Source organism: Propithecus coquereli, unplaced genomic scaffold (assembly GCF_000956105.1).
Source record: "Propithecus coquereli isolate 6110/MARCELLA unplaced genomic scaffold, Pcoq_1.0 Scaffold487, whole genome shotgun sequence".
In the NCBI taxonomy this organism is placed as follows: Eukaryota; Metazoa; Chordata; class Mammalia; order Primates; family Indriidae; genus Propithecus; species Propithecus coquereli.
In genome coordinates this window covers 253859-267475 of record NW_012150696.1, presented here as the reverse complement: position 1 = coordinate 267475, position 13617 = coordinate 253859, and the positions used below count along the sequence as shown (strand labels likewise).

General features: G+C 43.6%; 1 protein-coding gene across 3 annotated transcripts in view; it reads right to left on the bottom strand.

The window, feature by feature from the left end:
• Positions 1 to 13617, bottom strand: part of ETV6 (ets variant 6) — a 238309-nt gene that overhangs the window by 47053 nt on the left and 177639 nt on the right. For all 3 annotated transcript variants that reach the window (XM_012655798.1, XM_012655799.1, XM_012655800.1), the window contains one exon: positions 1057 to 1221. In XM_012655798.1, coding sequence (XP_012511252.1) covers positions 1057 to 1221 — 165 coding nt within the window. The remainder of the gene's footprint in view (positions 1 to 1056; positions 1222 to 13617) is intronic.

Genomic DNA, 13617 nt, shown 5'->3' with positions numbered 1-13617 from the left:
CGGAGGGACGTTTCCTCATGACGGTTACTTCATTAACCTCTGGCAGGCCTCCAGCGGCAAATAAGGGTTGGAGGTAGCTAGGGACTGTGCCACGACCTTCTGCAGGATCCTTGCCCTTTGTCAAGGAAAAAAGGGACGCAGCCAGACAGGTGACAGCAAAGTCGAGGGCTGCCACGGGGCTCAGCAGAATGAGGGCCTCTTGGTACTTCAGTAACTGACCCCTCAAGAGGCATCAACCTGAGACCAAAGTTCCCCGGTGGCATAGGCTGTTCCCAGATAGCTATCTTCTAAATACCCATAGGTTTTAAGAAATGAAACTGAGAACCATATTTGAAGTCTTATCCATGGCGGGCAATACACTTTGCAGATACCAATGCTCGTTACTGAATTAGATCTTCCCACGTGGTCTTAGAAGCCCTTAATTTGCCAAGTCTTCCTGGTTAGATAAGCCCGAGGAAACCTCCACTGGTATTTTTTACGATTTCTACAAGCCACAAGATGCATTACTTTAAAAAATCTCGAAGCCCTTCGAGTTTATTTCTGAACTTGCCTTGGCCACCAGGTTCTCCCTGTTTTTCAGCCTTGATTTCGTTCCCGCGTTTCTACTTTCCTTTCTACCTGCTCTGCCCCGGCAACGCTCATTGCCCTTCCTCTCCTGTCTTTGTCTAGAATCGAGCAGCGCACGACCCACACTCGCTCTCAGGCACCTCTGTTAGACGTCTTCAGGATCAGGGGCAAGGGAGAGTGAAAGGCCTGGAGTGGCATTTTCTCCCTTTTTTGGAGTCACAACTAGATTCCTGAAGTCCCAATGTCTGTAGGTCCTAAGTGGGTTACCTCTCCTAGCCTTAAAATTCTCCCCTTGATCTGGAATCTCTTCCTCTTCTCCCCTCACACTGGCTCATGTCAGTGGAATCTTCTTTCTACTAAGCTGTCATCAGCCTCTGCTTGTGCTGACCTCCCGTGGAGATGTTCCGGGCAGGGTGGGCGGTGGCAGAGACCACCCATGGGCTAACAGATTGTCCAAGCTGAGCATGCGCCAAGCGTCCAGACTCTCACCTGAATGAGGAGATCGATAGCGAAAGTCCTCTTTGGTCAGCAGCAGGAGAGCTTTGCCGTTCATTTCAAACGTGTTGCTGTCAATTGGCCTTAGAGAAAACTCATTTTCAGCCCACTTGAGCCACTGGGCTACGTCATCCCTGCTCCAGTAAATTGGCTGCAAGCCTGTTGGAGAGAGAGCAAGGCAGAAAGAGAGAGAGAAAAAAGGTCTTGTCAGTTAGACAGTTGGAAGAAAGGGAAAGGATCTCTGAATAGTTAACAAAATAGAGTCTCTGTGTCTCAAGAGCCCTTATGTCCAACTCTAAGCCCCAGGTTAAAACTCTAGCTTCATAAGTGCTCAAGTGTGAGGCCAGATTAATGTTTTATTTAGAGGCAAAATGAGAGAAAGATCCTTTTTATGTGTGGAAGGGATAGTGGATCTCAGAGCCCTGCCCTTCCTTGCCCAGCCCCAGAAAGTATCTTGATTCCAGGTTTGCTCTATGGTGACCTGAGGGGGCTCAGGACCGGGAGACATCTCAGTGTGCTTTGGAGGGGACCTCAGAATCAGACTGATCTGATGGCAGCGCGGCGTCCTTTGAAGTGAGACTGTTCCGGAGCTGGGCTTGACCTTCTGGAGCTGCCAAATAATGAAATGTTCCCTGAAACTTCTTCCAGGAAGAACAATTCACTAAGCCTCTGGGAAACCATCAGGCCGGCCTGTGGGAGTAAGAGGGCGAGGTAAGGATAAAAGGTCTTTCCCCTTTTTATTCTGCTTGCCAGTGTCAGAACTTCCTGGTGGGGGCAGTACTTGGACTCTGAGTAGGACCCGAAGTGGGCTGGAGGGAGGTCTGGGGCAAGGCTGAGAGAGAGGGTGGCTCAGGTTGGGGCTCTGGGAGCCTGACGTTGAGTCTATTCATTTATTTTTATTTTATTGTGCTAACGTAGGAAATCTTTCATGTATCAGTCAAGTGGTTAGAACAGTGGTTCTCAAAGTGTGATCTGGGGGCCCCTTGGGGTTCCCAAGACGTTTATAGGGCATCTATAAAGTAAAAACTCTTTTCATAACAATATTAAGAGATTTTTTTGCCTTTTTTACTCTCATTCTTTCATGAGTATACAGCAGAGTCTTCTAGAGGCTACATGACATGTGATATTGCAACATATTGAATGAAGAAACAGATATGAGAATCCAGCCATCTTTTATTAAGCGAGACATTAAAGAGACTTGCAAAAATGTATGACGCTACTCTTTTCGCTCATTTTTTTTTTGTTTTGGAAAATATATTTTTGAATATATATTTATAATACTACATACTTGGCTTATTATTTTTCAATGAATAAACATTTAAAAAATTCTCAGTTTTAATTTATAGTATGACAAATACAGATAGATATAACCCACATAAGTATAAGCTCTTTGGGGTCTTCAATAATTTTTAAGAATTGAAAGGAATCCTGAGACCAAAAATTTAAGAACTGCTGGGTTAGAAGAAGCTAGATGCTCAATAGAGCTTCATTCTCTAAAATCACATGGTATGAATCAATAGTTCAGAGTACAATGGAATCAGTGTTTGTTAAGAGGAGCTTCAGTCTCTCAATATAAGTTACTCGAACAGGCTAAGGAGACTCCATCAGTATGTTATAAAAGTGTCCTTCAGTTTGATCCAGGGAAGAATCACCTTTCGTCCTAAACCAGGAATGCACGTGACAAAGGACTGTCTGGTCTACTGGATGGGTGGCTCTTCCTCTTTGCTGGAGTGGGGAACAAATGGCTCAAACACCGTGGAGAATGTGCAGGCCTCTGGGCATGACTGTCAGCGCTGTCTTCCAAGTGGCTCTTTTGCAAAGCATAGTTTAGAAGAATGGCAGTTGGCATCCTCTAACCCGGTGGAAGTCCTTTCAAAACCGGTCCATCTTGTAGGGCACCAATAAAGAACTATTGGGCACTGGAATAATTAGAGATGGACATTTAAGAGTTTTTTCTTGGTTTTTATGATAATTTTTTTCACATGGAAAAACAGTAGCATTATGGACTAGGACTCGTAGTGCGCTACTGCTCCATGATCTTTAGAATAAAATACGGCCACTAAAGGTTTTGTGTTTTGATTCTTGACTAGGCCAGAAAGCGCTGTCTATTTAAAATGGTCCAAGGCTACAGGAGGTGTCCAGCTCTTTCCAATGACCTTGAAAATGCATCTCCGGAATCACAGGGAGGTGGGGGCGGCAGTGAGGCTGGCTCAGCACGATCGCAGTTTCTGAACTGCGATTCTTCAGCCTTCAACCTTACTTCTCCCTGTCAATGGTGTCACCTTTGGCAGGAACAGCACAGCCATTTGCTCTTCTGGACTGTCACCTCCCTGTCCCTCACACAAGGAGGATGAGCACAGCGAGCCACTAGGGGACAGGAGTGAGGGTCCGGGCACGCTTGGCCTCGGAAAGCGCCGGCGGTAAGAGGGCCAGAGCGCAGAAGAGGCGCAGTCAGAAACAGGAAAAACGACGGGGTGGCTTATTGGAAATGCGGGTGCCAAAGCAAATACAGAACTGAATCCCGCTTGGGAGGGGAAATGAGAGTAAAATGCTGAAGTTTCTGCAGAGGACACGCCGAAGCGGAGGGAGGCGGGCGAGCAGGGGGTGGGGGACGCAAGTAGTAATTTGAGGTTCTTTCTATTCTATGGAAGAAAATACTCATGAGTAATCTTTTCCCTAAATACAAGAAGAGTCACACACTCCAAACAGCGCTGCCGGTTAAGAACAACAGTTTCTCTTTTCACTTCCCATTAATCTCTCCCACAGCCCAGCCCGTGAAGCGGCCAGGGCCACCGCGCGGAAACCCCCTCACCAGGAACCCATGCGAACGCGCCGGGCTTGTGTACAAAGGGGACGCAGCGAGTTACCGGGAAGGCTGCGGCGATCCTAGCAGTTACACAAAAGTGATCCTGACAGCAATAGACCTGCTCGAGGCCACTCGACAGATTTCTCAGAGTCGCTGCTCTCCTGTTAGCATAAAGAGAGACGGTGGACACTTCACTGAGCTGGAAAGCGGCTTGCTAAACCCTGGTGTTCAAAGTCAAGTCCCGCTGCTATTTCCTTTTCAATTCAACAGAATAAAAAGGTAGTGGTGGAGGATGTGCTTTGCAATTCTAATTGAGGAGAGAAGAAAGCTCCTTTCCCTCAAACCTCAGGGCTCTAAGACCTTGTGTGTGGCAGCATCTAAATGGAATAGAGCCTTGTACCCAGAGGCAACTCTGGTCTAATCAGGACGATTTAATTTACTTAATAGTCGTTCATTAAGCACTTCTATGCACCTAGCACTGTTCTAAGCACTTTATAAATATCAGTTCATTTAATTGCATGTTCACACAACCCTAGGAGAGGGGGGTTCAGATGAGGAGATTGAGGCCCAGTACGTTTAAGGGACTTGCCCAAGGTCACATGGCCCTAGTAACAAGAGCAGGTGAGACTGGAATGCAGGCAGCCTGGTTCCAGAGTCTGTGCTCTTGTCTGTCATGCTATGCTTCCCATGCATTTCCCATCCAGATCCAGAATTGAGATTCGTTTTCAACATCTATTAGGGGTTCGAAAAAGACTGAGTGAATTGACTCCTACCCATCCAAGACTTAGATCTTAGAGGCTTTCTAAAGTTACCAACAGACTAAAAATATGCAAAAAAAAAAAAAAAAATCTGTAGATCCCCGGAGAAATAGATTTATAAATGGGAGGAGAAGGGAGGTGTGGGTGGGACTCTGCTTTTAACGCATTCAGGAAGACAGCGCTGTCTTCACCGGCTACTCAGGGAGTGCTCACAGGCACTCAGGACGTTTCGTGTTCAGACTCTAGCCAGCTCACAGCTGCGAATGGGATACAAGACACATGGGCAGGACGAGGGAGGATCACATACAATGTGTTTTATAGCTGTCCCTTTCAACTTTAACTCAACAGAGTCGAAGAGTATAGATGTTAACGATTATTAGGAAAGAGAAAAAAGGAAGAGAGAGAGAGAGAGAGAGAGAGATCATTATTCTGCACGTATATCATACTACTCCCTGTGCACGTAACAAGCCCGTTGAGAGCCATTTCCTGAGATGGGCATTTTTAATGCCAGCTAATTTCAGAGAATATCTGGGAAGAATTTTGTACAGAGGAAATGAACTGCTATGATTAAGAAAATTACTAAGAATTCCACTGTACTTTTCCCCCCACGTGGGTCAAGACAAGTTTGTGGTGTCATACCCCTCAGTGACATGCCCCGGCCCTTAAACTTTCTTCTAATATTTCTTCAATTCCACATTCAAAAGGGCAGCCACATGTATCAGTACTTTCGTCCCCTCATTTCAGATGTTCTGAGTTATGTTTAAACTAATGATGAAAAATGTGCTGGGAATCAGGAGTCTGAATTTTATTCCCAGATCTGCCATGAATTAACATGCGATTCTGGGCAGGCCAGTCAGTTTCTCTTTGCCTCAGTAACTTCATCTGCAAAATGAGGGGCTTCAAGTATGTGAGCTCTGTTGCCTCCAGGATTTAACACAGTCAATATGATCCTATGTAATTTGAATCTTAAAAACCAAAGAATACAAGTAGCTAGGACCTTTTCCTACAGAACGGCTCCATGCTCACGACCATGACCCTGCGATTTTGTAACTTCCCGAAGGATCGTCTGAATCATGGAAGACGAATTAGTGTTTACGAGTGTTTTATTCTAATTCTTGGAAAGGTTATAACCCAGCCATGGCAATCGTAAACAAATCAGCTGGCATCTGTGCAGAGCTCTGCAGCTGATAAGGTGCTTTCACACGTATTACCTCATTTAATTCTTACCAAAGCCCCGCGAAGCCAGTTGTATTTTTGTTTCAGTTTAGCAGGCACTGGTATTCTCATTTCAGTTTAACAGATGTCATCGTAATGACACATTGCTCAGAGTCATTAGTGATTTTACTGGTCTGTTTCAGCTCTTCTGCTGCAGTAGCCGTTCCCCCAAAACACCCGTTATCCCAAACTTCTCCCATAAACAGGAATCTGCTCTAGACTCTATGGGTTGGAGGGCAGAATCATAACACGTGAAACATGGAAGACACTTCAGAGATGATCTAGTCCAACCCACACCCCATTTCACCAATTAGGAAAATCAAGCCTGGAAAAGTTAAGAGATTGAATCATTATTAACCTGCCCCAGGTCCCCTCTTTCTGACGTCCCATGTTGTCTCATAATTGATTCAATCACACAATAATTTTTGTAGCCCTTGAGATGATGAGGACAGTTATGACTTCCTTGCTTGGTGCTCTTTCCTCCAGATCAAACGCCCATAACTGGTCCAGGTGTAACTCCTCCACTGCAGCCTGTAGACCCTCACCAACCTGTCTGCCTCCTCTGAGATCCTACCTGGCACCCATTCCTAAACACAGCACTAAGAACAGGACCAGCACTTTTCTTTCTCTGGACGATACACTTCTGATAATAATAGCTAAGGATTATGGAGCACCCACACTGAATCTAATTCCTACAGTGATTGTTAGTGTCGTTCTACAGGTGAGAAAACTGCAACACACACAGAAGTTGTGCTAGGACTGAGATCAGGTGGTCTGGCTCTACAGTCTCAACTCTCAATACCGTACCATATTGCTTCTTCTGTAGCCTAATAACAGCAAGCACTTACTTGTAAGCAAGTGCTTGCTAGGTGCTGGGAGCCTTCTAAATGCCTTGCATATCTAACTCATTTAATCCCCAGACAACCCTGTAAGGTAGGAATGATCACTATCCCCATTTAGAGAGGAGAAAACCAGAGCACAGGGAAGTTAAGTGACTTGGCCAAAGTCACACAGCTGACCTTTGGAAGAGCCGACATTTGAACCCAGGCGGTCTGGCGTAAAGTCCATATTATTAACCACCTGCCTCTCTCAGCTTATTTGGTGTTTTGGCAGGACATCAAGTAGAATTTTTGATTTAATTAAAAAAAGAAAAAAGTTTCACAGTGGTTAAGCATGCAAGCACTGAGCACCAGCATGGAACCTCTATTTCCCAGCTGTGTGATCTTGTAAAGTTACTTAACCTCTCTGCGTTTTGCTTGCCTCAGCTGAAAAATGGGGACAACTTTAAACCTGTGAATTAAGTACCACTGAATCATAGATGATTGTGCTTATTAAACTTTCAGATGACATAAAGCTAGTGTGGAGTAATATTATACAAATGATAATGATGATATAAAACACAAAGGCCAGTATCTGGCATAGAGCCATCATTTAATAAATAATTAGCTATTGTTTTTCTACTATTGTCATTACCATAATCATTTTTGTAATCTTGCCCCACCCTGCACATATATAGCTAGTACTTAGAACCAAACTGTAAGAATGTATGTTAATCAATATTAAGTTTCATTTTGCTATTTTTAACTATCATTCCAGCCTCCTACAGTCCCTCCAGATTTGGATCTATTTCTAGTATCATCTATACTCTGTAGCTTCACGTCATCTGCAGCTCTGATAAGCATCTGTACCTCAACAGGTTACTGACAGGTGCTGATCAGGCAGGGCGGAATGGGAGCACTCTGGTGACACACCAGCCACCTCCTTTAGATGGATACTAATCAAGTTACTGGCTTTTTTTGGGAAGAGTTGTTCAATTATCAATCCATCTAAATAGTCTGGTTTTTGTACTACATTTGCCAAGCTCATCCATAACAGCAACATCAGAAATTCAATGAAATGCCTTCCTCATGTCCTGAAACACAGTAACCACACAACTGACAGTAACCTTACTGAAGAGGATGAGGAAGGAGGATGAGGACTGGATGGCTGGCTCCAAAGTGGGATAGTGTTTTCCTATGTTATCATAACATGTATGTTTGAGAACACGTCCTGAATTTCACCTGGACATTCTATCGGGTTAGCTGTTTTAGTCTGTACGTGTACTTTTGTTTCCCCTTCTATTCCCATATCAGGTAAACAATGGCTTATATTCTTTCTTTTAGTGCCTCTTCCATTTCCCGCAACCCTGAAGGATCACTGTCCGTGGCTTATCTGTCCCCCTGTGAGTTCCTGACCCTGGGATATCGTTTGTCTGGGCCAAGAGCCTTGAATTTTTTTAGAACAACTTAGATTCACTTTTACAATCAATTGACCCATCTTGGGCTTCAATTCCCTTATGCCAATGTTTGCACTACCTGTTTCAGTCTGACAATCATTCTCCTTTATGGAAGAAAGGGAACAGAGAAGTTGAACAGTTCTGTTCTCCCTTTGCCATTTGCTGATTTTTGTTACCCCACCTAACCCAATCAGCAAGGTGACATCACACTTATTCATATACCCCCTTATTGTTTTCTTAAGTACCTTCCATAGTTTTCAGCTCATTTAGAGAGGTGAAAACATTCTAGGTCTAAGAAATTCTCCTTATATTTTTCTTTCAGTAAGCTGTTCTTTCATCCATTATATACATCTTTTCAAAAATCTGAGCTCATTAGATTGGTACTCACAAAACAGTGGGAAGATAAATTGGCATCAACTTTCTGACAAACGACTTGGTGATATTTTAAGAGCCCTGTAAATGTTAACTTCTGAGAATCTACCTTAAAAAAATAACTCAGTATGTAGAAAAATCTTTCGTGAAAAAAGATGTTTATTGCAGTGGTTTTTTTGGTTTGTTTGTTTTCTTTGAGACAGGGTCTCGCTCTGTCACCCAGGCTGGAGTGCAGTGACATCATCATAGCTCACTGCAACCTCAGACTTCTGGCTCAAGCGATCCTCCTGCTTCAGCCTCCCAAAGTGCTGGGATTACAGGCGTGAACCACCGTACCCGGCCGTGTTATTTTTGATAGTGAAAAACTAGGAACATCAATAAGTGAATAGTTAAGTAAATTATTAACAGCATCTATGCTAGAAAATTATGCAGCCAGCAACAGGATATTCATAAAGAGTATGTATTCACGTTGAAAAACAAAAGAGCGTGTGTCTATATATAACAATCTAAATGCACAAAAAAACATTATAATAAAACAAAGATATTTAACAGCAACCATTACTCAATAGAATTATAGGTGATGTTTATGGTCTCCTTTTCATTTTTTATTTCCCAATTTTTTATGGTAAACATGTGTTACTTTTATATTTTAAAAAGATCTATTTAAGCTGGGTAACAGATTTAAACCTAAGGAGTGAAACTATTAGAATTCTAGAGGAAGATGTTGGAAATACTCTTCTAGACATTGGCCTAGGCAAAGAATTTATGAAGAAGACCCCAAAGGCAACCACAGCAACAACCAAAATAAATAAATGGGATCTGATCAAATTAAAAAGCTTCTGCACAGCCAAAGAAACTGTCACAAGAGCAAACAGACAACCTACAGAATGGGAGAAAATTTTTGCATGCTACAAATCCGATAAAGGGCTGATAACCAGAATCTACTTAGAATTCGGGAAAATCAACAAGAAAAAATCAAACGACCCTATCAAAAAGTGGGAAAAGGACATGAACAGAAACTTTTCAAAAGAAGACAGAATAATGGCCAAAAAACATATGAAAAAATGTTCAACATCGCTAATCATCAGGGAAATGCAAATCAAAACCACAATGAGATATCACTTATCTCCAGTGAGACTGGCCTTTATCAAAAAGTCCCAAAACAATAAATGTTGGCGTGGATGAGGAGAGATAGGAACATTCCTACAGTGCTGGTGGGACTGCAAACTAGTGCAACCTCTGTGGAAAGCAATATGGAGATACCTTAAAGAGATTCCAGTAGAAGTACCATTCGATCCAGCAATCCCATTATTGGGCATCTACCCAAAAGAACAAATGATACTGTATAAGAAAGACACCTGCACCCGAATGTTTATAGCAGCACAATTCACAATTGCAAAGATGTGGAAACAACCCAAGTGTCCATCAATACATGAGTGGATTAATAAAATGTGGTATATGTATACCATGGAGTATTCAGCCTTAAGAAACAATGGTGATATAGCACCTCTTGTATACTCCTGGATAGAGCTGGAACACATTCTACTAAGTGAGGTATCCCAAGAATGGAAAAACAAGCACCACATGTACTCACCATCAAACTGGTATTAACTGATCAACACATAAGTGTACATATAAGAATAACATCTATTGGATGTCGGGTAGGGGGGAAGGGGGAGGGGGAGGAGGGAGGAGGGGACAGGTATTTGTATACACAAGGAGGGCAACACGCACCATCCAAGGGATGGGCACACTTGAAACTCGGACTTGGCGGGGAGTGGGGAGGCAAGGGCAACATACATAACCTAAACATCTGTACCCCCATAATATGCTGAAATAAAAAATTAAAAAGATCTATTTAAAAATTGAGCTCATCAGAGAATATCCCCAATGTAGTCTCATCAGTTTCTTTAGTTGCCTTCCTCCCTTCTCATTCCAGTAAGAGCCACGTGCAGCTGGTAAGTCAAAATTTCATTTTCAAGAGCGCTCTGACTCTCCCGAGTTGTGTCTTAGCATTTCAGATCATGGGATCATAGGTACTTTTTCACTAAATTTTAAAAATTTTCCTTCTTTTCCCTCCCCTAATTCTAAGATGATGCTTTCATTCTCACTCAAAGTTCTCATCGTTTATACTTTGCCAATCAATTCCTCCTGATTTGTCAGATTTGAGTCCAAATTAGCAATGCCCCTCATTGCTGCTTCTACCTTCTGGAAGGTAAACTTGCTACTTGGTAGATATGTGTGTTAAGAGTTAAAACGTGCATGCCTGTAGCTAAGGGGGATTTCTCAGTGATCTGCACGTGGTGTCTGGCACACAACGGCCCCGCAGGTAATACCAGACCGTATGGCTAAACATCCCCATTACGACGCACTCCACCTCTGCAGTCTGGGACTGGCTCTCCTGTCCTCCTAGACACCATCCTCACCACTCACTCCAGCTCTGGCTTTGATAGTCAGGATACTTCAGAGCTGCACAGTTTAAAACATTACCAGATGCTTCCATGTCCAGGTCATTCCAGCAACTATTCTGTGAGGGAGCTGAAGCTGGCAAAACTGTATTTGCAGAAGAAACTGAAGCTCAGAGAAGCTGAGGGACTTTCCCAAGGTCACAATGTGTGTAGGACCAGAACTCCAGCTCCAGGTGTTTTGTATTAGCCCAGTGAACTTCCTCTGGGTTAAAGGAAATGACGGATGTAAAAGTCCCTTGCACTCTAAAATGCTCTGTAAAAATGCAAGGGATCAGGAATACTAAACCACAAACTCGACTTCTCATGGCAGGCCTGGTTTAGCTGTAGATCCCAGGCAGTGCCCAACAGCACCTACTGACCTCTGCAGAGGGGTTGCAGCAGCAGGTTTACCTTAGAATTCTTGCCTGTGCACTTTGCCCACCAAAAGAAAACCAAGAATCCCTAGAGCCCTTCAAGCTCCACTGGACCTGTCCTGGAGCCTTTTCAACACTTTTCCCTTCCCCACTGGCCTGCTCTTCGCACTCCACTGCGTGCTCAAGGCTCCCAGGCTGGCCTTGGATGCATTCCGACAAGCTCAGCCTCCCGTTCCTCTGGGTCTGCCTCTAACCTTGGATAAGCTATTTGACCAAAATATGCTTTCTGTACGTGAATTCTGTCACTAGGGAACTGAAGTTCCAAAACATTTCCTATTTTTGTACTCGAGGTTACCCCGTATCTCAGCACTCGGTTTCCACGTGGAGGTTGGAAGGTTATACTCATGTCTTTTGGTCAAAACCCCAAGAACAGGAATACTATACGTTCATGTGTAGGTCCAGAGGCATAGTCAATTCCCTCAAACGATGTTTTTTTCTTACAAACTTCATTTTGTGGATATTTCTGACTTTCACCTAGTTTTAGCCACAAAGGGGTTTTCAGCAGAAAACCTGTTGACAAAGAAAACTGGCCCAGGGCTTGCCACTTACCCTCACGAACATGACTTAGAAGATTCTTTTTCATTTCTGCTTCTGGGCAACAAGCCCAATGTGGTGAGAGGCACGTAGCACTTTAGCATTTTAGATGAGAACTTGGGTTTTGGAGTCAGATCGTTCTGAGTTAGAGTATTGGTTTTGCCACCTACTAGCTCGGAGGCCTTGGGTAAGTTACATCTCTGGCTCTGTGTTTCCCCAGCAGTAAAATGGGGCCGAGAATGATACTTATCTCCTAGGGCAAATGTAAGTACGAAATGAATTCATCCCTATAATGACTTTGCATTGTACCTGGTACACAGGAAGTGCTTGATGTATTTTGGGCGGGTGGGTAGGATAGAGACTGGATAGCAGATGAGTTGTACTTTGCCAGGTGTCTCCAGGAGACTGAAATACTTTCTGCAGCTTAAGGGTTCTTGGAAGCTGCATGATGACTCTGGAGGGAGGTCATCCAGTGAGGCCAGGACAGTGCCTGAACTAGGGGACTGGCGTCGTCCATGCTCAGGCTGGGAACCGGCTCCGGTCGGGACACAGAGAACAACCTGTCATGGGCGAGGCTGGAGGAAAGAAGGCTGAAGTAGGAGCCCACTCAGGCCCCGGTCTAAGGGGAGCCAAGTGAGGCATTTGCCTCAGGTGTGAAATTTAAGGGGCACCTTTAAAAAATCTTAATAATTAAGATAAATAATAATCATGTAATACAATATTTTAAAAATCAAAATTAATGCAAAAATTCACGGTGAACTAAACATCAACATTTTACCTAAAGTCACATCAAAAGCAGAGATGACGGGGAGGGCACAGAGATGACAGGGACGGGAGGTGGGGGATGAGCACAGTACCTCTCAGCTTTTAGAGGGAGCTAAAGCATCTCTCGGAGAATTTAGTGAGAATTCGACTCTTTCAAAATGCATCGGCACATGCACATAGATACTTGCCTGCAACACCACAGTTTACGGACTACCTCAACTTTACCCACAGACCCTTAGAGTTTAGTACTTTTTGTCTCACACATGCAGATAGGTCTGACAATATGTACCTGTGATATAATGCAAAAACCAAATTAGGTTTGAGAAGAGAAAAACATCTCTCCTGATATTTTGGGAAGGAAGACAGAAAAGAGGCCAGGAGGGGTGCCCACTTCTCACTCAGAAGTGGAGGGACAATGAAAGGACAAAAGTCAACTCGGGGTGTCATTTCCTTACAAAACGCACATACCTGACCTTAAACAGGGAATATCCCTTCTTCAGGTATTTCAGAAATCATTGCTAACCTGCTGGAAGTTTTTATGCGTACTAGCATAGGTTAATCACTGCAAATTTTCTTAATTTATGTACAGGGAGGCAATGTGGCTATGCAAGCAGACATCCTATTGCGAAATGACTTTGCAAAGCAAAGAGGCATTCGGGGTAGAATTTCCCATATTGCAGGACAGAAAGATACTTTTTATTATCAAATTTACTGATATGTGTGCCCACAAAGAAGCTCGACTTTAAGAAGAAAAAAAAATGTAGAGAAATAGATATTAAAAGTCTAACAGTTCCTCAAACACATTTAGTGAGAAATTGAAAGTGTAAGTGGAAAGCTGGCGCGAGGATGTTTTTTCACCTTTCCCAGACACGGACGGGGGTACAGAGAACACGCAGACCCTTGGATTTGCGGCTCACGGAGCACGGAGGCTCAACTAAGGGGGTCCAAA